At 45.2% G+C, this 23,129-nt stretch overlaps 1 protein-coding gene across 6 annotated transcripts in view; it reads left to right on the top strand.

Moving 5' to 3' along the window:
• The first annotated feature begins 1,884 nt into the window (after nucleotides 1-1,884).
• Nucleotides 1,885-23,129, top strand: part of RAB3B (RAB3B, member RAS oncogene family) — a 56,903-nt gene continuing 35,658 nt past the window's right edge. Inside the window, exons 1-3 of one of the 6 annotated variants that reach the window (XM_083847033.1) lie at nucleotides 1,885-2,335; nucleotides 7,221-7,300; nucleotides 13,179-13,406. In XM_083847033.1, the coding sequence (XP_083703159.1) occupies nucleotides 7,280-7,300; nucleotides 13,179-13,406 (249 nt within the window). In that variant the 5' untranslated portion in view covers nucleotides 1,885-2,335; nucleotides 7,221-7,279. Of the gene's footprint in view, nucleotides 2,336-7,220; nucleotides 7,301-11,260; nucleotides 11,408-11,656; nucleotides 11,843-11,863; nucleotides 12,276-12,536; nucleotides 12,692-13,178; nucleotides 13,407-23,129 lie in introns of those variants that run through there. The other 5 variants (XM_083847035.1, XM_083847037.1, XM_083847036.1 and 2 more) reach the window with 5 other exon arrangements.

The raw sequence follows: 23,129 nt of genomic DNA, 5'->3' as shown, positions 1-23,129 counted from the left end.
ATATCAAATCCTAGAAGGAAAGTGCACTAGAAGAGCAAACAATTTTCTCTTCTTAAATTATAGAAACAGGGCAAAACTAAATGATAGACGGACCCCAAAACAGCCTTGCAAAAGAATCACTACAAATTCCTCTGTCCCCTAATTACCTAAGTGCATCCCTCTTTTCAGTGAGTCCTGACTGAGAGAGGGCTTTTATAATCCTCCAGTGCAGCTGGACATAAACACTGGCATTTCAGAGAGAGCGTGAAGTCTGGAAGTGCCTTTGGAAGCAGGCTGCACAGTGCCTCTGTGCTTGTTGTGGCTGCTATCCTTGGTTGGTAAATTAGGTGATCACTAACCAGATGCCCAGGTAAGCCTAAACCATCATGTGTCCCACCCCTCAAAGGTGGAGATATCTGCCCATGACCACTTGTCTTCCATGCTGGTGCTTTACAGGGCTGTTGGCTTGCAATGCTTTCTAGATTGAGCATCAGTCAGCAGAAGGAGGGAAAAGCATTAGCACCATCACTGCAGACATCGTGCTGGGTAGTGTGGAACTTGGCTTTTGGAAAAGGCGGAAAACATTTCCCAGAGCAATGAGAGGATTGCAAAGAGCTAAAAAGACTTCTGCAGGTGTCAAGCCTGACAGAATGTCTTTGAAATAACTATTCTAATGAGTCTTGGGTTTTGTTATAGTATTGATTATGTCAAGTTGCCTACACAAAGCTGATGTCTCACTTAAGGCTTAAATCAGGGCTGGTTAGATTCTTGATGACTGTGTCCTGGCTTATATAACAATATTTTTAGTTGTGGTGTCGATGGCAAGTAAACATTGCCATTCTAGGTGAGGGTAGGAAATAATTTAGATGCTGGGTAGAATTGTCCGCTGAACCACCTGGCAAATAGCTCTGACTTGAATAAAATCAAGAAGCCACGTGGCATCTCTGATCTGCAGTGGGAAGAGGTTTTCCTGAGGCTTCCCTGCAGCACTCCTGTGTAGCTCCTAAAATGCAAGCCTTGGATGTTTTCTAGTTATGTGGCACTGCAGTGCTCTCTGGCTTTCCACCTTCCCACCAAACTGTTAACTGGTCAGCTACCCTGGGGAAATCGTAGCAGTAAAAGTAATTTACAGACTCCTTTCAAGTGGTTGAGCTGTTATAAAGCTAAAGTTTATCCAAGGGCTGGCTGACCTACAAGCCAGTCCAAAGACGGTCAGTTCAGATCACTACACGTGCAAGAAGCTTTTTGCAAGCAGACAAAGTGTGGGCAGTATCCGAGCCAAAGTGCCGCACACCAAACCAAACACTCCACCACGATGAGATGGGGCAGGAAGGGAACAGTGCTCAGAGCGATGTGCCAAGGGCACAGAAGCATCTCTGGTCTGGTTTAGAGCCCTGAGATCAGAGCTGGTCCCTGGAGGCTGCAATTTTGCAGTTCTTGAATCTTTAGGTGGCTCCTGCGCTGATCTCCCCTGAAAAGGAGCCGCTCTCGTGAACCAAGAACCTGCTCTTTGTGCTTGGCCGCCTGCTTAAAGCCAGGCAGTGGAGAAACGCGCTGCCGTCTTGGCTGGCTGTTTAGGAAGTGCCTCATTAGTCATGCCAGAGGGGTGTTTAAAACACTCATTATTAATTTTTGTTCGCATTCTCTCGGGGATCATCTCTGAGAGCTGGTTTGGTTTGCCAGCCAGAGAAAGGTCACAATGGAAATCAAGCCTCTGATGTTGAACTTGGGGTCTGTCTGAAGGATTTTAAAGACAAGAGGGTCTTCATTAAGCACTTTGTCAGACCTCTTTCAGGCAAGCAATTCAAAGAGCTCACAGCTACCACCTCATTTTTTTCCTCCTCAATAGCAGTGCAGTAGTTTGTGCCATCACTAGGCTTCAGAGTCAACACTCCTACTGAAGAGAAACGTCCTCTTGCAGCCCTTGCAAGACCAGGAACGGCAAGTTACGGTCCCACCGGCACAAAGCTCTCCGCATCCCGAGCTGCGGGGGCTGCTGAAGGGATTCGGGGGCTGCTGAGGGGATTCGGGGGCTGCTGAGGGGATTCGCACCCCACGAGGAGCTGAGCGGCGCCCCGAGCCCTGACGGGACCCTCGGGGGTGCTCAGTCCCGCCGCTGCACCGAGCTTCTCCCTCAGCCCGGTGCCGGGACTCCCCCCCGCGAGGGCGGCTCCGCTCCCTCCCGGGCGTTGCCGGTGCCCCCCCCGGCACAGCTCCGCCTTCGGGGCCGCCCCAGGTGCCGGCGGGGGGGCGGCTCCCGCCACGCTTGCAACGGCCGCGGGACCGGCGCACGGCTCGGCTCGGCTCTGCCCTTCCTCCTCCTCCTCCTCCTCCTCCTCCTCCGCCGCCGCCCCAGGTAAGAGCAGCGGCTCGGCGGCCGGGCTCCCTCCGCCGGTAACGGGCGCTTCCGAGCCGTCGGGGCGGGCGCCGGGGCGCCGTCCCCTCAGGCGCCGTCCCCTCAGGCGCCGTCCCCTCAGGCGCCGTCCCCTCAGGCGCCGTCCCCTCAGGCTTCGTGTGCGGGGCGGGAGGGCGGGAAGGCGCCTGGCCTCGCCTCGCCTCGCCTGGCTTCCCCTCGGGTTCCTCCCTCGTCCTCGCCCCCCCTCAGCGTCCCGGGTTCCCTGTTCGGACGGGCTGAGGGCTCGGTGCCCGCGGGGTGTTAAGGGCAGACCCCCCCCCCCCCCCGAGGAGCCGCGAGGAGAACCCAAATGCAGCCACAGCTCTAAAATAAATATTTATTAAAGGTGATATACCGTTGCGTTATCTTTTAAATAACCTAGGCGGGGGGGGGGAGTGGGGGGGGCTGGAGGCTGTGGCCTCCCCGGCTGTTTTCCAGCTGGTGCGTAATCCTTGTCGATTCCTGTCATTCTGCACGGATGTTTTCCGCTGGGCGAACGGCAGCGCTTAAAAACTGCCCGGCAGTGAGACGGACGGGGTTTTGTTCCTGCTGGTGCTGCCATGGGAAGGCCAGAGGCCGGCTGCCTCCCGAGGGTCTGGCTGCGCCTTGGTGGCCCGCAGAGCGCCCGCGTGTCACTCGCCCGCCGCACAGGTGGAGGACGCTTGGTGTGTCCACAGCGCCCAGCAGCAGCAGGCAGCGAGCCCGCTGTACGAAGCCGAGTAGCTCCACCATCCCAATTTCACTCACTAAAAGCACCAACTCTCCGTTTCCTCCACTTCACGTGGTGCCAAATACACGGTGTTGTTGCCACCTGTCCCGAGACCATGTGTTTTTTCTCAGTGTGCCAGCAGCAAGGCAGGGACGTGCGATGCCCATGGTGGCATTGTGCTGTGGGATCACAGCGGCATCGCCAACACCAGCACCATCATTCCTGTCTCTGTGCCTCCCGAGGTTCCGTCCCCGTGCTGTCCTTCCCTTCTTCACGGCACGTTTGTGCAGTGAACCAGGTTGAGCTGACCTCCATTAAGACTAACCTGACCCAAAAGAGAAAAAAAAGTTAATTTGAATGTGAATTTTCCCTTGGCCCAAGACTGTGACTGCAGAACTTTAATTCATGTTTCTCTGCACGCTTTCTTGGTGGCAAACCCGGTTCAAACCTCTCCAGCCTTGTTCCTTGTCACTCCTTATCCAGTGCTGCACCCACACTTGTGCTGATAACTCTTTGTGGGGCTTCATACTAGCCTGGGTTAGCCCTGGGTTAAAATAGCCCTCTTTTTCTATTTTTTCTTCCTCCTTCCCCTCCACCCTAAGTTAAAGTTGTCAGTGGAACATAGTCTTGACCCCCGTGTTTGTATCTCGATGCGGATCATGGGAGTTCTGTCAGGCTGTAAATTGAATCTGTATACCGCTATATATGAGCGTGTAACTAAAAAGCTTTTCTTTCCTGTTATTTGTGCTCGCTGTCCTGCAGACAGTTATATATGCACTTACTGAGACCTTGGTGTGATCGCTGCCTTCAAGACTGTTTTATCAGGGCAATTTGTATTGCAAGTCAGAAGAGAGTTCCATAAGCCAATCTCTAAATCAGACTTCCTTTGCAATTTTGACAAAACTGCCGCCCTTTCTGCAGATCTGACATGTTATCAAGTAACAAGTTGAGAAGACTTAATGTTTTGAGGTTTTAATAGCAGTATTTCTTGCTGAGCCTTAGGTGTAGCAAAGCAGTGCATTCGTTAACACGCTAGCCATCACTGACCTGTAGTAGTTGTGAGCTGAGCTGCGTGTTTTGTGGTGTTCTTCCTACTTCCATTTTGCCGGGGTCTGATGCAGCCCCCGATCAAAAAGGGGAGATGAGGGAGCTTCTTGGCAGCAGTACGTATTGCAGGGCCGTGCACCGCACTGGCTGGTCCTCGTGTGAGGGGACGCGTGTCCCCTGAGCCTCCCCAGTGAGGCCGGGGGTGCTGCCTGGGGGCGTTTGCAGGAGGCACGTCCCAATGGCTAAAATCGAGCGTGTCCCGAGCTGGCCTTTCAGCTGTACTTCATGTACACGCTGGTTGAAGTTCTGCGGTACTTAGTGAGCTCCTGTAATGCGTGCTGAGCTCCCTGCAACGCAGTCGTATTTGGTCTTTGACATAAGCAATAAGACGTACGTTCGGTTAGCTAGTTAAAACCTGGGAATTGTCGGGGCACTTGTAATCTGCGTTAGCAGCTGGCTTACCTCACAGCATGGACAGCGTAGCACAGAGAAAGGAAGTAACGTGTCCCTCATGGATTTTCTGCTTTGAGGCTGGGGGCAGAAGGCAGCCAAACAAACTTCACCTGCACCGCGGCGCCGTTCTGAGCTAGCCCTGTCTCCACGCAGTCCTGCGGCACGAGTGTTACTACAGGACGAAGCCAGCCTCCTGTCACCCGGTTCGGTTCTGATTTTTATGTACAGGTGGAAGGTTTTGGACCTGGTGACGCAGGAAAATCTGCAAAAGTCTCTTGCCTGCTTGTGGGATGGGTGTCAGAGTCAGCGTACGGCCGGCCGGTGGCTCCAAGCAGTGTGAATTCCCTCGTGTGGCTGAACTGGCGTTGTTTTCCAGCAGAGTGGGAGGGCATGGTGGCGGCTTCGCTGTGTCCCGGCACAGCACTTCGCTCCTCACCGGTCCTCCAGCTGGGGAAGGACCAGCGGCGAGCTGAACCCCTCTTGGAGCAGAGTTGTGACGGATCCGCTGTGTGTGCGCTGCTCTGAGCGTTCTTATTCCACCGCGCTGCTTCAGTGTAGGCAGTATACATTTGCTAGTTTATTCTTGGAGAAACCGAGGTAGAACTGCAAAGCTGGAGAGTCAAATGAGGATTGAAGTCTGTTACCTCAGCCATGGCTGGAGTGTTTGTAGCAGGAAGGCTTTAATGACAGCGTGTCTTGTAGCAGCGATCAGCCCTCTCAGCTCGTGCTGGGGACAGCCTTGGCTAGCACTTCTGTAGCTCCAGAAAATGCCTGGCTCCTCTGGTTTCCAGGCTTGCTGGAATATTAAGGGAATTGGGGAAATCCTCCCTGCATCTGCTCTCTAGGGCAGAAAGAGGATGTAAGTCTCTCACACCCTTTCAGGAAGAGCTGAGCCAGGCTCAGCTAGCAGTTCCCCTGCAGAAGGGGAGATCCCTGGGCTGTTAAGTGGTGTGCTCTGTGCCTTCTGAGCAGCGTGTTTGCCAACAGGCAGGAACCCGTGTGATGTTAAAAGAGCCACAAAGAAAACACTCGTAGCAGAGAGTAAACAATGTGGAAACTCTTATTACTTTACTTTATTTTTTCCATTGTAGAAATAGAGTAATAAATTTCTTCTTCCTGAGAGTTTTTCCATGGCTCTGAAATGGACATTAAGGATGTTGAACATTATGCAGGAAACGGGAGAGGCATGGTTCCAGACACCCAGAGAGATGTTTGACTCCAGGAAGTCTTTCTGACAACAGTCCCAGCCTGCTGCCTGACAAATTGTGATAGTAAAGTTAAGAGAGTTGATGGGAAAGGGAGGATAGACACAGATTCTGGACTTTTATTCCACACCCAGCAAATTCTCAGCACTTTTTGAAGCTTGTGTTCCCAAATCTGAATGAGTAATGATAAACTGGCCATGTTGTTTAGAGCTTTCTCTTCTTCAGTTGTCATGCGTATATTGAACTCATTCACAGCATGTGGTTTCCAGACTAAGTCCACTACAAAAATCTGATTGTGAAGACTTCATTAATAAATCAATTTTAGCTTTTGCTGTCAAGATGAGGGGCTGACATTTCTAAAGCAACAAAATAGTGGCTTTTCTTTCTGTTTCCACTGTTGACTTATTTTTGTTCTAGATCTAGCAGTTAAGTTATTTGGATGAAGCTTCAAAACCAAGTTCCCTGAAACCGTGGACAGTGTTGAAGTGAGAGCCAGAGGTGGTCACAGAAATACCTGCTGCAGAGGCCAGGGCTGTGAGAACACAGGGAACCGTAATCAAGAAAAATGTGGAGTAGTCTGGGCAAGAGCAAGGTGCCATTTTGCGTGCCAAGTGAGGTGATTGTCAATTGTGTGGATCGTGAGAAAGGATTTGTTCTTGTCTGATCCAAATTGTTACCTAGAATTGGTGGCTGCAGCTTATCTACATTAGGTCTGAGTTTGTCTGGGTGTTTCAGCAGCCTCCACAAGGCAGTATAAAATAAGTCATGATAACAAGTGGGGGTTTGCACTTGTCTGCTGGAGAGGAAACGCACCAGAGGTGAAGTTGGCCTTTAGATTATATTAAACATGAAAATGAGGACTGAATTCTGTTATGTGTTTTTTTTTTTCTTCTAAATGTGGAAAACCTATTGTTTTAAGGCAGTTATTTTTATATAGATGTGCTGTAAGTGGGGTTGCAGACATTTACACGTCCTGTTGTAATTGGCATTTGCTGTGCGGTAGACTTTGACCCAGGCTTCGTGCGAAACAGAAATACATGGAGATGTATTTCAGCTCCTCCGTGGTTCTGTTCCCTTTGCTGCCTTTCTGTGATGAGGGTGTAACAATTCCTATCTGAGGGTTTGCATCCCCTTCTAGAACATCTCTGGAAATTAAAATTTAGATTAATCTAGATAATCTCCCTTTAATAAATTCTAAACTGATGGCTTCGGGTATCTACTATTCTCTTGGTATCTATTACTAACTCGAGTACTGTCTCTTTTTTATCTTTGTACACTACAGGGCTTTCCCCGCTACCTTCTGAAGGAAATTCAGACCTTTACCCAGCTCTGTGTCCCCAGTCTAACCTATCCACCCATTACTGTCTTCTGTAATATTCTCGTTACCCATCTTTGTCTTAAATATTGTAATCCTTTTGCTTCTACATCACAGGTTCAACAGTGTGACCACTCTTGATTCATATAAGTCACAGCAAAGCCTCCATCTGTCTCATGGATTATAGATCTAAATTGGTAACTATCGCTTGCTTGCCATACTTACTAGCAGTTATGTTAATTGCTCATAATGTGTTTTCTGCTTCTGATAAATCTCTCTTGTAGTACTAGTATTTGTATAAGACTTGCTAAGGTCACGGCCTTATTTCCTTTATGAGCTTTAGTCTCAGGACAGTGTACATTGGCTTTAAAAAAAAACAAAATACACAAACAAACCACCAACAGAAAGTCATTAGTAGATAGAGATCTGATTCAGAACTTACTTTAATTCCTGAAAAAGAAAAAAAGGTTTTGGTTTTCTTTTCAGATGACAGAGCACATAAAGGAGTGTTTTTTATCATAGAGAATTGACACTAGATGTGTGGCTTGTCAACTAGAATATTTTTAATACAGACACGCTGTAATACTTTTGGGGAAAAAACACAAGGTATTAATTCTTTTGAAAAGAAGTTATGCTGCATGTGAATAACGTCTCTTGTGGATTACTACAAAACTCTACATACTAGGGATAAAAGAATCTTTTGCTTTCTTTTTTTTTTTTTCCCTATTACGTAACTGACCGAACGGTTTCCATAACCAGTTGCAATGTTCTCACAGCTGTCTCCAGTGCTCCTGTCTGTGCTTCTCTGAGAGCCTTGGCAGACTGGGGATCTGTCTGACTTTAGCTCTACATGTTGACTTTAGCTCCATGTACTTTTTTTCTACCTTTATTTAGCCTCATTATTTCTGCTTTTAAGGGAGTGTATCTAGTAATCTTTTTTTCCTTCCACATTTGTCAGTGGCTGTGGATGGCCAGGAGTCATACAGGTACAGCTGTTTGTGACTGTGCCCCTTCTCTTCTTCCATGCTGCCACCACTTACCCCTTTCAAATGACAGTCACCTTCTTTGCCTCTTCTCTGTTGGCTTATATTGAGTACTGGAGCTCAGGAACAATAAGATGGATGTAAGAGAGAAGAGGTTATGACTGTAAAATAGGGAATGGTTCCTACCAGTTGTAGCTCCGTTAGGCAGTAAAATACTATATCAGGAGAAGCAGCAGAGGCTCAGTTGCTGAGCACAGGAAGCTGGGCTGGAAGCAGCATGGAGTAGCATGTTCTCATAAGGTCTTTGACTCTTAAACAGTGGCAGTTTTGTCCCTATCATCCCTATTTTATGTGTAATAAAAGAAATGTATGTGTGCTAGCAAATGATGATGAAACATTAAACATTCACGTTTAAATTGCCACTGGTATATAACAAAACATTTGTGGTAAATTTCAGTTTTGGCCTTAAAAATAAAGCAGTGACAAATATTAAGGGATGTTGTTACTGTAAGAAACGCACAGAATGCGTGATACACAGCATACAGAGGCTGATAACGTTGAAAACGCAGATACTTCTTTCCGTGTACTTTTGAGTTCCATCGATGTGACCGTGTTTCGCTGATAACTGAGGTGCCTGGCAGCAGGCAAGCAGACCCTTTTCCAAAGGCAATTCAGACTTCTGCCTTGCAACGTTGTGAGAGATGGTGGGACATGGAAACAGCCGTGGCTGTGAACAGGCACGTGCAGTTGCTAATACAGAGATGTCTATTCTTCCAAAATAGTGATGAAATTTATTGGTTTTTGTCTGTAAGGTAGAGAAGGGCCAGCCCCAGCCCTCCATTAGTTCGTAGCCAAAATAATAAGGACTGGAAACACTTGAAGTCCACTTTTTTTTTTTCTTCCTTTTTTTTTTTTTCTGGAAATAAATCTGTGGCAAGATATACCGGGTGATTTCTAGGCTACACCATCAACTTTACCCAGTCTGTGTACTGCTTTTCACTGCAGCTATCTATAGGCTGTAAATATTGCAGAGCTGGGGCAGTAGCGACCACTTCTACTGCTTTGTAAGAGCAGTAACATTTTGATGGTTCATGTTGTACTACAAAACAGGTTGTTTACCACAACATTAGTCACAAATTAAAGAGCCCAGCTCTGTGAGGCCACCTATATGGCGTATGTCAGTGATTACTGAAGCTGGGGGAGGCTGGTTTCCCATGGAGGTGTCTTAGGGTGAGAGGCTCCTTTTTTTAAATTGCATTAGAGCAAAGTAGGGAATAAAGGCAGGAGAGACACCTTGACTGAGGAAGGTATTCTTTGGTGGCTAATAAGCTCTGATTAAGATTTTGTTGCTTCATAGCATTTGTTGCATCCTCCTCCTGCGTGAATTCTCTGGCTAACAAAAGACGAGCTCACGCTGCAGGCTTTTTCCTCAACAGGGAAATAATAAGGTACTTAGAGCTACGTAACTGCCTATTCTCACAAAACTTCCACAAAACGGATGTGTTTAAGGCCTTGTTCCCATCGCTAAAGCCCCCGGGAACACAGGTTGTGGATATTCATGTGCTGTTACCTACTAAGAAGCAGGCCACCCAAAGAAGAGTGTGCGGGGTCTCACCAAAGGATTCTCAGCGACAATCTCATGGGCAGGTTTTTCTTCTGGTGCGTAAGGAGCTTTCTGTAATATAGCCCAGTCTTCTGTTATCAGTGTTTTGTTGAGGATTACTCCACGGCAGTTAAATTGGAGCCAGCACAAGCCCCTCTTGAGCTCTGTGCTCCAGTTGTGGTTGACTTGGTCTCTTGTAAGAAACCCTGGTTTGCTTGGCGTGTCCTAAGCAAAGAGTGGAGGTAGTTGTGTACGGGGTCTGTGTTGCTAACTAGACAGCCTTTCCCCAGGGGGAAAGCACAATTTATATCTGCAGCAGCCGCACCAGGACGTCTGTGTGGAGGACGAGGTGTGTGGTGCTGTGCGGTGATTCTCTGCCGAGCTCGACAGGAGGTGTCCGATGGGAGTTGTCCAACACTTGCGAGCCGTCGCTTTTCCCCTGCTGCCGAGGCTGAAGCTCTACCGAGGGCCTGCAGGAGAGGCGATTTTGGGACCTTTCTCTCAGTAGCATAGCAACTGCCATCGCTTCCCACCGCTCCGTCCCCCCGCTTGGCTCCCTCGCTTGTGCTGGAGCAGGAGCTGAACCCACTTCAAAAACAGGCCTGTGAAACAGGAGAAGTTGTAGGAGGAATTATTTTTATCTGGGATCTGTCTGTTCACCAAACCAGCTCCGCGCACAGCCCTTAGTGCTGGCGTAACAAGGGAGAGCTTGGGGTAGGGGTGGGACACCGAGTGGGTGAGGGAAGGGACTCAGAGACTTGTCCTGAGGAATCGCACGAGTTCAGGGCAGCGCCGTGAAGGCTTTCAGCCCAAATGCTCGTCGAGTACAGCTTCAGTAACGACCTGCAATCAGTAATTAGTACTGCAGCCCTTCCAGTTTCACTTTAGTGACCAGAGGAGGGGAAGGGAAATGTCAAACTCGAGCGAGGAGATGGAATTTTCTTTGAGATGTTTGTGCGCCAGCCGCCGCTGCCTTAACGATGCAGAGAAGCGACCCGCAGCATCCTCAGCGCGAGTGTTGTGCTTCTATGACAACAGCGCCGGGCGCTGTGCAAGCAGCGTTTGATCTTATTTTCTGCATTGTGCTCCTAACAAAGCTGCTCCAGCTGGTCACACTCTGTAATTGCTTTTTTAACTGGGGCTGGAGAGTGGCATTTGTAGCCAGGTACGCTTTTGATTATAGCAATCTAGGGGGTTAATGGAAGCAGCAGCGTTTCGTTTGAAAGATCAGCTTGGAGTTTGCGGCTGGATTCCACAAAGGTAGCGATAGGAAGGAGATATCGATTCGTATATGATTAGTGGAAAATGCCTTTCTTAAATGTCTACCTCTAAATCTTAAAATGACCAGGCTCCCAGTGATGAGGGCATCTCACTTTTTCAAGTCTCTGCGAGTGGAATGGAGAAGTAGAGTTGGGTTTTTCCCCCTGTTACCAAGTGCACGTGTTCTCAGTGGCATTTGTGGGCTTACATATGTGTACGAGGCACATAAATTACAACTTCTCCCTGTCTTCCAGCTCAGTGATGGTACAAACCAACTAATCATCTAATTCCTAATTTCCTAATTTTTGCAGCTGAGATTCCTAAGATTTGAACCGAGGCAGTGAATGCAGGGGCCTGAGCGTGCGCATGGAAGTTAGTTGGATGTTGAGTTCTTCCTTGTAGAAATTCCTGTTAAGAACCGCAAGAGAGGAATAGAAGAGCACTTTTCTGATGTACTGGTGAGAGGAAAATTTGTACTTGGGCTTTTTTGGAGTGCTTGCAAAGGACTGTAGCCTTGCTGAATAGCAGCTGAAGTTAAGAACTGCGTATCAGAGTGGTATTGTATCCTACAGAGAATTGCTTGTGGGAAGATTTGACTGCATTCAGCGCAGCTGTTGAATATTGAGCTACTGCTGAAGCTCTTCAGAGCTGTCCTCATTAATGCAATCTGTGAAAGGTCCGCTGTGCTGGCCCCTTCCTGGGTGAGAAAGTTGCACGTGTTTGATCGGAGATAAACCAAGAACAGCTCTGTTTGAACTTAAATAGAACATGCACAACAATTTGTTTCCTCTCTGTTGGGAGCTTAATTTAAATTGGGATGCCAGTTTAACTTTGGGCAGCATTTTGGTTTATAGCTGTTTATATACAGTGAATTTTGAACTTCTTTTCAGCAGGTGGGTTAAGTCCTGTGTGTGGGTGAGACTTGATAAGAAGGAAACTATTTGGGCACATGGTGAGAGTAGAAGTTGGTAGGAGTTTTGTTCCCAAAGATGCCTGTGACTATGAATGGGGGGGAAAATTGACTTATTTCTTTGGATGTTGGTGAATAAGAGACTCCAGTGTCCATACAGACTTCGCTTTCTGGCACTGCACACAAGTAGTGCGCGTCCTGGCTTGGTGGACAAGCCGCTGCTTATCAGACCTGCATTGCCATCGCCCCAGTTTGCACAGCCCCCTGACTGGCTATAAGGACCTTCAGCTGTTTGATGCAGGAGGAATTTTGAAACAGCATTAGAGATGAAAATCATGGCAAATGGAAAGGCAGGGGCTTGCCTTCTCAGGCTGCGTGTCAGAGCTCTGAACGTTGCAGCAACCTGGGGTTGCTTGGTGAGTCCTAGCTGTGGTGATGTTTGATTCACAAGGGTTGCTTTTTTGGTCAATTGGTTGCTTTTTTTTTTTTGGTTTCTGAATCTAGTTCGGGATCACTAGAGGAGGAATCTCTGAGTCTGCATCTTTCCTCTGCACTCACTCACATCCCCAACTCTCTATCCCCCAGAAATCAAAAGGGATCAGCCAGCCATTAGGGATGCTGCCTGCAGCCCTGCTGAGCCTCACATTTTATGCATGTGCTGTTTATTTTAATTGCAGTCTTGAGAGTAGATAAGTGTTGCATGGTTTCAGAGTTGTCAGCTGAAACTCCTTTTGTCAACTGATGTTTCTTCTCTCATAGCTAAGTGTTTTATTTTTTATTTTTTTATCTGTCAACACAGAGGACAGAACTTTCAAAGGATAAAATGGTGGTGGTGCGTGAGCTAGAAATGCAGATTTTCCCTAGTAGTCATAAAAAGAATTATTTAGGTTTACGTGCCTCCGTGGCTGCTTAATGAATCGCATAGCTGGATGCTTTGTCAAAGATTGTAGTTTTTGTTGCAGCACTACAGGTTATCGGAGCAACAGAAATGGCACCCTGCCACTGGGGTAAAGAATGCTGGTTCCCCAGTAATATCTGAACAAGCTGCAATAGCCATCTGTTACTCTTTTAAATACAAAGCAGTGCAACAGGTGGATTTCTTGGGGTAGGAAATCTTAGCAATGTAAGTCGGTAACAGAAATTTAAAGTCAGGCTTTACAAGAAGACTGCAAGGTGTGTTGCTCTTTCTTCAGTAGATACAATGCGTATGTTATTAGAAAGAAGAGAGAGAAGCTAAACATACGGTACGCAGTTAAGGAAGACAAGTGCTCGAACTGCTCCTAAATCTGTTCTTTTTCAATGTTTGTCATTTTTCTTAGATGGCTTCAGTAACAGATGCCAGATACAGGCAGAAAGATACTTCGGATCAAAATTTTGATTACATGTTCAAACTCCTGATCATTGGCAACAGCAGCGTGGGGAAAACATCCTTCCTCTTCAGATACGCCGATGACACTTTTACACCAGCCTTCGTTAGCACAGTAGGAATTGACTTCAAAGTGAAAACAGTTTATAGGAATGACAAACGAGTGAAACTGCAGATTTGGGTAAGTGCCAGCATTTTCAAAAATGGTTTATAATAAACCCGGCAAAGATACAACAGTAAGAAACAGCGTGCTTGGAGATGGATTTTTTTTTTTGTATGAATACTGATTTTTGTTTATATGTTTTGTGTGGCTGTGCCTTTTCCATCCCTGCAGTAAGTTCTCTTTATATTGCTGTTTCACTTGACTGATGGGACTCTTGATTTGGTCTGCTCTTCAATCTCAGGGGTCAGTGTATTATTAAACTGAAACAAAACCCGAAGCAGATCTGGAGCCTTTTGATAGCACCTCTTGAGTGAGCACTAGTAGGTGAGAAAATTCAGTGAGCACTGAATGAGTGATCTCTAGACGTAGCTTGTGCTGTCAGCTGACGTCCTCCAAATGAGATACTTGTCCCTTCCTGCAACTCATGTGCCTGCAGAGATGTGCTTCAAACCATCTTGACAGAAGTGACTTCTTGGTAAATTAAATGGGAAAAGAATTTGTGCAGGTAAACTGGAGGGTTCCTCTGCTCAAGCACCCCATCATGGGTCCTTGTCCGACTCTAAATGACAGCCTTTTAGCCCAGTTTAAAAAACAAAAATTCCTGAGCTGCAGAGTGGAGGGCCAAGGCCAAGCAATTGTGTCAATAGCTCGTGATGCTTCTTTTTACGGAAAGAAGGGGTGTTCTTTTATTCTACATACTGGCAAATGACTTAAATTGCGTTTTTACCATAGTGTTTATCCTGATGGTGCTTAACCCTCTGCGCCTTAACGAATTACGAGATGTGTTTAAAAAGCATAAGTTGTGTTTTAAAGTACCAAAGGGCTCCAGCTGCAATACCAGTTAACAAGATTCTTCCCTTCTGTTTTGCATAAAAAGAAAAGATCTCAAATAAGAGATCACGCTGTCATTCTCTTAATTGTTATTCTCATAACAGTCTCCAGGAGGTAGCTCACTAACGTGAAACAGCTGTCTGTTTAGAGGCTTCTCCCACAAGTTAAGCTTAAAGTTCAGAATTGAAGTTTAGTTGAAACTGTGTAGCATTTCTACCAAAACCCTGTCCCAGCTAAGAGCTTAGTGTTCTAACTGATTTATATACACTTGATTTATAATTAATCTCTGGTTATTGCAACTAATTTTAATATTATAGTAATCACATTTTTATTGTGACTGTTTTTTGAATCCAGAGTGAGAATCTAAAATGAGGAACTCTATTATTGTTTACTGCAATGGTATGATTCACTTTATTTCTGTGTTGCTGTGTTTTTGTTGCAGCAATTATATAATAAGATATCCCCTCTGTGTTGCTAAATTCTGACATTGAAACTAATGCAGATAACCTGGCATGGGACTGCTTGATTTCATTTAGGGGTTGTGTAATGAGAATATTTGGAGTTCGGGCCCACTAAGTAATTAAAGAAGACTTCCATCCTGCGTTCGATTTTCTTGGTCTCAGAACACAAAATTCTCTAATAAATTGTGTAAAAGCAAGAAGAAAGCACTGTGAATGATTTATATATATATATATATATATTTCAAAGATACTAGGATTAAAATGAATTAAGCAGGAATTTTAAATAAATGTTTGAAGATTTCAGGAAAAAAGGCTTTAATAACCTTAAACTTCTTAAGAAAAGAGATGCCAGGTGGATTCCTCAGTGTGTGCTAACTGTAGGAGCTGTAATACTGGAGTTAATCAACAATATTGTTGATTTAAAATTTCCTTTCAATAAAAGGTTTATGTAAGTGCTTGACAGTTTCCAGAGTGACTTGTGCTCTTTCCTTCTTTATTTCTGTGTTCCTTGCATGGATCCCTGATGTGAGTCATGATTTAAGGACCTTAACCGTCAACTTTGTGTGTTCTGCTTTAAAAAAAGCACAGTGTTTGAGCTTGCTTACTTCCTGCCTGTCCTAAGGCTAATATCCGTAACATCCGTGTATTCTTCAGGTTACATGCAGTAGTGAGGGCCAGCAGTATCCCAGAACTGCGTTTCTATGTGTAGGAAGGAGGAGACTTCTTACCAATCTGTCTTCTGATTCCTTTATAAAATGATTTACAGCTGCTGTTGAGTTTCCGTGAGCATGGGACCCTGCAATTCCATTTAGCGCTCTGCTTTTACTTGCAACTTCCCAGTTATGTTGACTTTTTTAAAACTTACGACCTGCTAAGCTTGATGTTAAGTCTTGACTGAATCAGGCGTAATCCGGAACTAAGGGAGGGAGAAGTTGCAGGTGTTTAAATTAGCCACTTCAAATTTCTGTATAAAACCCAGAGAGGAGCACTTATAAAAAACCTCGTATGCTCCCTGCTCCGTGGAGCTGCCTCTTTTTCCATCCATGGGTGCTTGCAGAGCTCTGCCAAGTGCATGCAGCTGGAGCAGGCTGGAGGTGCTTGAGCTGTGCACATACAACCTTGGTTTTATGTCACATAAATCTCAAGGGAGAGGAAGTAACCATGTCTGGCGTGCTGTGATCGAGAAAGATCAGCGATCATTGGGGCTTTCTACGTTGACTGACTTTTGCCTTTTTGTGTTGGTCAGAAGAGCAGAATATTTGGGCAAAGTGCCCAGCTACACAGAGCTCCTGGGATTTCTTAATGGTAGGAGAACCTCAAACCACTTCAAGTGCCAAGCTGTCGGGTGTCAAGATCAAAGAAGGGTGCTGCTCTGTTTAATTTTCATGTAATCAGCAGGCCTTTGGCTTTGTTGACATTAATACCTCAGTCACCCAAATTAGTATTTTAATCAGGTTTCTATCAGTTGCGCTAGTGACTGAGCAGTCCAGGAAATCATCTGCTCAGTTGAAGAGACTTGAAAGGAAGCTCTCTTTCTCTTGGGTTGGGCGGTGGGAGGGATGGGACCAATCAAAGATATTTGTGGTGGTTTTAAGGTAGGATGGTAGCTCTGCTGCTGCAGAACGAAACAGTAAAGTGGTCCTGAGAGGGATTATACAAAATAATGTTTTGTGCTTTCATTTTCTTTAAAAAGAACTCTGAGGTCAGTGGGTTATGTTTTAATTCCAACTTTTTTCTGTCTTGTTTTGGAATGGTGATTTTACGTAAATTGGATAAATGACCTTTACTGAGAAAGTTCACATTGTAGTCGGATGAGGTTTGGTAATTATCCCTTCTAATTTAAAACATTTTAATGTAAATATATTAATATTATGCAGATATTCTGATATCTGCATAAATAGAATTCTTGGATTAGAATTTTTTTATAGCACTGTCATCTGTAATAATACTTCCATATAAAACATCTCCCTCATGGTATATTTATATGGGGCTGCTTCATTTCCTCTCTCTGTATGCGGGGTATACGTGCAGGTACTTTCTTGACCAACAGTTTTGTTTTCTCAGAGTTACTACCTAGTGATCAAAAAGGAAAGCTATAATATTATCAGCTAAGTATGGTTTTTATTATAAATAAATCTCAAAGGTAGCATTATTATATTCCTAGCAAATGCGTTTGGTTATTACTAAATGCAGTGTTCAGGTTGCCTAGCAGCTAGGCAAGGCCACTCTGGCCAGATCGAAGCAGGGTGAATGAATAAAAGTGATTTTGGTTTCAGCTGAGAACAATGAAAGATCTCTTTTTTTTTTTCTGTGCATTTCTGTGTCTATTGGTGGTAAGTAATCGTAACAGCAGAACTCTAGAGCAGCGTAGTGCTGTAGCGTGCTCTGAGGTTAAATGCTGAGGGACAAAGTCTGTCCTTCTTGTTGGCCCAGTATAGATTAATCCCGTGAGCTCTTTAAATCATTTAAATTTAAATTTACTGATGGAAAATCAGCAGCAGTGTTGAGCCCAGAATACTGTACACCACAATGCTTTGGTTACCACACAATACACGGTTTGTACGAGGAATTTCTTCAGTCTTCATTATACTTTTACACCCTACATGTCTCGTTTTTGTTGCACTGCTATAAATATATATGTGGTTAATAACAAACATCACTAAGTACAGGCTTTGGTGGATGATACTGCAATTCAAACTACTACTTGTCCCCTTTTTAAGTCAGTGAGAGGTTAAATTTAACTTAAGATTAAAAGGCAAAAAGGATGTGATATTCAGATGGAGACAGCATATTTAGACTCCAGTACGATTTCCTTTTAAGATGCTGCTTAACAGATTTAAACTACTAGGGTGAGTACAGCTTTTTTCTTTCCCATTAACAAAAATGTTTTTGTCGCTTAACTGCTGAAATCCGTAGGGGTCTGAGATGAGCTCTGGTGGATGTTGGAAACACGCGTGCTACAGCTTCTGGGCACAGCTGGGAAGAGGGTACAAAGCATCATCATTCTGTTTTTGTGGGAAGGATTTTTACCAACAGAAACACGACAACTGCTAATTATGCTGAGTGGCAGTTAGCATTACAACTCAAAAAAGTGTAAGCCAAAATAAAACCCAAGCTGTGTAGCCATCTCCAAGGCAAATATGCAGTGTTTTAAAAAGCTTTTTGTGTCAGTTTTCACCCGGAAGACAGGATGTTACTGAGCAGAGCGCCTCGCGGGGAAGGGATTCAAAGAAGTAACACTGGTAACTATATTCATTTTTTTTCATTTAACGGAGGTAAATTTAGAACGCCATCATACTTGATTGTAAACTTTTAACGTTAATTGCACACTTAACCAGAAGCTAATTATGCATTTCAGATGAGAGAATCATCTATTCCCCTGGCATCCTATTCCCATCCTGTTTTTGTTAAGTTCCTTATAAGCACTGACTTCAAACTTGCTTGCACAAAACCTGTTTCTAAAAAAAGAGCTAGGAGTTCTGTAACTCAGAGTACAGATGCAGTAGTGATGGATGTCTCTGAAGACCTAATGGGTCTGATTTGGCTCAGTAGGTTCACAGCTGGTGTGAGATCCTCTGCTTTGCTCTTTAGACAGAGAACTAAAATGGCCAAAGTTGTGACGGTGAACAGACAAGATGATCCTTGTAAGGAGCACATCTCATTTGCAGCCCTGAGGATTTAATGGGCCCCAGGAGTGAAAATCATCAGGGCTGTGGGCATAAAGCACCACTTCTCGTGTTAAATCACAGTGCATAACATCTGACCAGAGGAGGGATACAGAACTGTCCATAATTCAAGCCAAGGTCTTGCTTATATCTCAAGTGGTAATGCTCCTGCTCTGGGAACAACTTGGTGCTCGTGCCACTCTGAATGTTCTTTGGGATGAGACTGCGAAGACTGAAAAAAGGGAGAGAGATAAAACCCTACAAATAAGAATAACCTGGATGGTTAGGTATTCCACTCACTTAAAAATATATTTCTACTTATTTTATTGGGGGGGTTGAATTTATTTAACAGCCTAAGCTTGCCCTAAGCAGGGCATTCCTGTGTTTGCAGTTAAACAGTTGGCACAGAAGGTTTATTTCTGTTTATAGTTAATCACCTCAATCCCATTGTTATCTCATTATAACTCTGCATTACAGTGAAGGCCAAATTCAACTTCACCCTAAGCTCTGATATCACTGGATTTATTCCAGTTTACGGTACTGGATTTAATCTCGTTGCAAGGTGTAATATCTTTGTGCTACATCTTCGCAGAATTACCAGGAGCATGGAGCGTTTGCCTGTGTTTGGTGCAGTTCAGGAAAATGGAATGAGTTACAACGTTGCATTCAGCGGTACTGTGTCCTATCCAGCTGCTGATGGTTCCAAGGTTTAGCCCTTTCCTAAAGAAAACTAGCCAATGTTAACTAGTTGCACAGCAGGGGAAAAGCTTTTCTTGGGAAATTTCACGGGAAAATCTTCCGTTGATGTAGTAGGCAGTTAAGTGTTGGAAGGACGGAGGCGTTGCTGGCCTCCCGACCTTTTGCGTGTCTTGCTTTTTACAGCAGAAACCAGAACAGATACTTTGGTGCTTTCCGGTCGGATTGACTGTCATTTTACTTAGGGACTTAGAGTCATGTGCCTCCAAATGTTTTCCTGTCGTCCCTGTCTGGTCAGAATCACTGTTGCTATGATTTTATTTCATAGTTTTTATCTTCTACATTATGCCTACATTCTATATTTAGATACGCTTGGTTATGCTGTGATCAGTTACAAGATAGTACAGCGTGTGAAATTTATGGCTGCTCATAGTATTGGTGTCAAGTGAGCACATACTTGACCTGTGGCATGTATTTTTGGTCAAGTGAGAAAATGGAATTATTGAGCTTCGTCACATTTCTAACTTCCATGCGTTGTGTTGTGTGCAGTACAGCGTCGTGTTCATGCAACATCTATGGGTAGGCTGAAGGGCTGAATTTAGAGACAAAAACCAGTGAACCCAGGACCACAGCAACTGGTTTGGGGATGCGAGAGGTTGTACCCTGACGTACAATTCGAGTACCTTGAAGTTTAACAGTGAGAATTATTTTTTTTTCACTTATTTTCTGTTGTCTAGCTATTTGAGATCTTTCCGCCTCATTAAATGGCATGAAGTAAGATTCCAGATGTTGACCACTGTTTTTCTGTACTTCTGTATTCATAAAACAAGGGCTACTTTCAGTCATGGGGAGGGAGGGTTGTACACGTACCCCTTGTACATCAAGCATCCTTTCCTTTGTTGGAAAGGGGAATGAGTGATGATCCTTCTGGTGCAAGGGAAATGGTGACGTTATTCCCTCTCCACTACATAAAATCATCCGTTGCTGTTTTTCTTTTAACAAACAGGTCCCCAGCACGACTCTTACCTGGTTATTGCAGTTCAGTTGTGCCGCAGCTGCAGTGTAACCGCAGCGTGCGCCGAGGTCCACCAGCCTGCTGGGTGTAGGGGTAACTCCGTAACGTCGTGGGGTGTAAGACTCCAGCGACTGGACTTTGGGCGTCACTTAAAGATGGATCGGGGAGGTGTTCTCTCAGCCAGACTCTGCCGGCTAGCTGCTCTGTATCAGTGCTGGAGGGCAAAGCCATAGAGGGAGAGCAGCGTGTGCAGATGCAGGCATGCACATGTGATGCTGCCTCTCTGCTTTTCCTGTAGGCGGAGTGCTAAAATAAAAGAGACTGTACAGAGGATTTGTGCAGAGGATGCTTACCAGGCAGCTTGTTCACCCTAATGCTGCTTTTTGCTTTTGCATGGCTTGTTCAGAGACCCAGCTGCTGCCTCCTGCCAGTTGGTCCATAGAGTGGCAATAACGCTGAGGCTTTTCTGAAGTTGCTGGGTGCCCGAGTGCCATGGTAACAGCATCGGGCTCCGCAGAGTGCCCGCAGTGCACGGAGCCCTGTCCAGCTCCGAAAAGAAGCGCTTCAGGTGGTGAACTGCAGCGGGCTGATGTGAGGAGCTTTGTGAGGCTGTGGAAAGTCCTGTACCCGCTTGTTTTGGTGGTGTTTTAAGAGGGAGGAAAGAGAAATAACTCCCATCAAATTGATTTTTATTTTTTTTATTTCCAAAACTCTTCTGCATTATTGGATTATTGTAATTACCACCAAAGGCTAACTGGCATCCTTGCTGTACATTTTAGCCTCGTGCTGCACGTGTTTCTGTAAGGCTGTGCCACTTCTCCTGTAGTTTCACTTGGCTCTGTTACTCACCCTGGCTTTTTCCTGGCAAAATCAGATAGCACCTTTGGAAACACTTTTAGGTTAACTGGAAGGAGAGATCTGGCAGAGTACAGCTGTAACAGAATTGGAAAGAATTGAGTTGTGCATAAGAGTGTAGAAGAAGAACTGGGGAAAAGAAAAAGTTGATTTATGCGTTTTCTTTTTAGAGAAGAGGTATTTTGATATAAGATAGCATGCTGGTGCATCATCTGGTTGCGTGGAGGAACAGTGCTGGAAACTTAGAGCCAGGCAGGACTGGCAGAGGATTGCATTTTAAGTCTCTCCCATGTTAGAGGGGAGTGATGGACGTCATGCTTCTTTCTACCTTTACCCAATCCCTGCTAGCTTGTGAAATTGGCAGGATTACTTTCATTTTGCCCTGCAAAATGCCCCTCCAGTGCAGCACAACGTGGCAGGGCTTGTTCCAGTTGGTAACGGGATGAATGCTAAGTGCTGGTTTCGGCCCTGCTATGTCTCTGGCTTATTTCCATGTTATTTTTAAGATGCCCAAGGCTGAAGGCTTGTGTCACACGTCGCTGGGAATGTGTTATTTCAGAAATCGCTGCTTGCAAGAACTGTGGGAATTTGTTTATGATTGTCAGGGAGCGAGTTCTGGCTGTGTGCAGCCATCAGACAGAGAAACTTAAGTACAATTTAAGGTTCAGAAACTGAAATGCCATCAAGTGTTTGGATTTACAGCCTTCTTTTTCCTGCACACAGTCCCAAAGACACCGAGCTAACAGTTAACAGAAAAACAGGAAGAAAACTAAGGAAGGTTTTTAGATGTGATTCTAATCTCTTACACTGATGTAAACTTGAAAGGTCTGCAGGACAGACTTGGGTCGTCTGTAGGGTTTAATGCTGAAGTAACCCAGCCTGGCGCCTTCAGCTGGGCAGCGATGCAGTAAAACAGAGGGGAGATGCTTTGTCTGAAACCCAGGAAGATTATGTTTGGTACAGCAGGGGGCTTGCAGCAAGCCTAATTTAGCTTATGCCCAGCTTCACACGGACACAGCTGTGCCACCTCCATCTTCTGGAGGCAGCGCGGGCTCTGGGAAGAGAGAGCTCGTGTACACAACCCCACTGCGCAGTCCTGCTGTGCCCTGACGCTGGAAGGTGAATGGGGTGAAAACTGGCACAAAACGGGAGTGGAACCAAAGCAGGACTATCTGCTATTTTTTTTTAAATTTGTATTAGGATTTCTAATTATTAGAAGTAACAAATGGAGGGGAAAAAAAAAACACCATCAGAAAGCCAACACCTTTGTGATAAATTAAATTTCTCCTGTTAATTGCAGTGGAAAACACCAGAGAAGCAGTGCCCATAAGTGCTGCCTTGCAAGGAGCAAGGAGTGGCCCAGAGCAGAAAATTCAGGAGGGCTGGGCTGTGCAGGGGTGAAACTGCACATCAACATTTCAGCGACAGCACAAAACCCCTGTGGATTCCGGCCTTCCTACGAGGTGGTGGTTGTCTGGGCTGAGCGCTTCCTGGGATGAGGAACCAGGCATTTGGCAGAGCTCTTCAGCCTGTTTTTGTACACCCTTCCTGACCAAAGCTGCTTCCTGGGTTGCTTAACTAACTGTGAAATGTGGTGTAAAGCACAGAAGGGACTTGATTGGGTTGGCTGATAATAGGAACTCGGTGCCCTAGATGAACGGTATTTCTATACCGAACTTCCCAACTGTTGTGCTATAATTATGTGACAGCTAAAAATCTACGCCTGTTTGATGCTCCTAACCCTTAGCTAAAATGCGTCTCTTTTTTACAGGAATACCCATCATCTTGAAAATAGCATGCAGGGAAAGTCACTACTGCAAAGATATTAAATGAGGTAAATTTGTGAGGACTGCTTAGTCTTCCCTGAGGCTTCAGGATTTGGAAGTGTAAAATTAATCTTTTATTCCCCCCACCACACTTGTGCTGGTTAATGATTTATTTAGGGGAAAAAGGAAGAATCTGCATAAAGATCTGCCCCTGTAATGTACTTGCTGCTGTTCTGAAGTACATATACAGCATTCTCCCTACTCCACAGTAGCACATTCAAAGCTGTGGCCATCATTCTGAGGCCTTGGAGATTGATAAAATTATTTCAGATCTTCTACCAGAAGTCTGATCTAAATGTGCATAGGATCTATGTCATTATTCTACCAAGAGACCGCGTGAAATCTAAAGGGAACGAATCCAATAAAAACTGTCCAAGCTGTCGTGGGTGGCA

This window comes from Anser anser, assembly GCF_964211835.1.
Source record: "Anser anser genome assembly, chromosome: 8".
Lineage (NCBI taxonomy): Eukaryota > Metazoa > Chordata > Aves > Anseriformes > Anatidae > Anser > Anser anser.
Note: the sequence above shows the minus strand (reverse complement) of the source record. Positions and strands in the feature narration are given on the sequence as shown.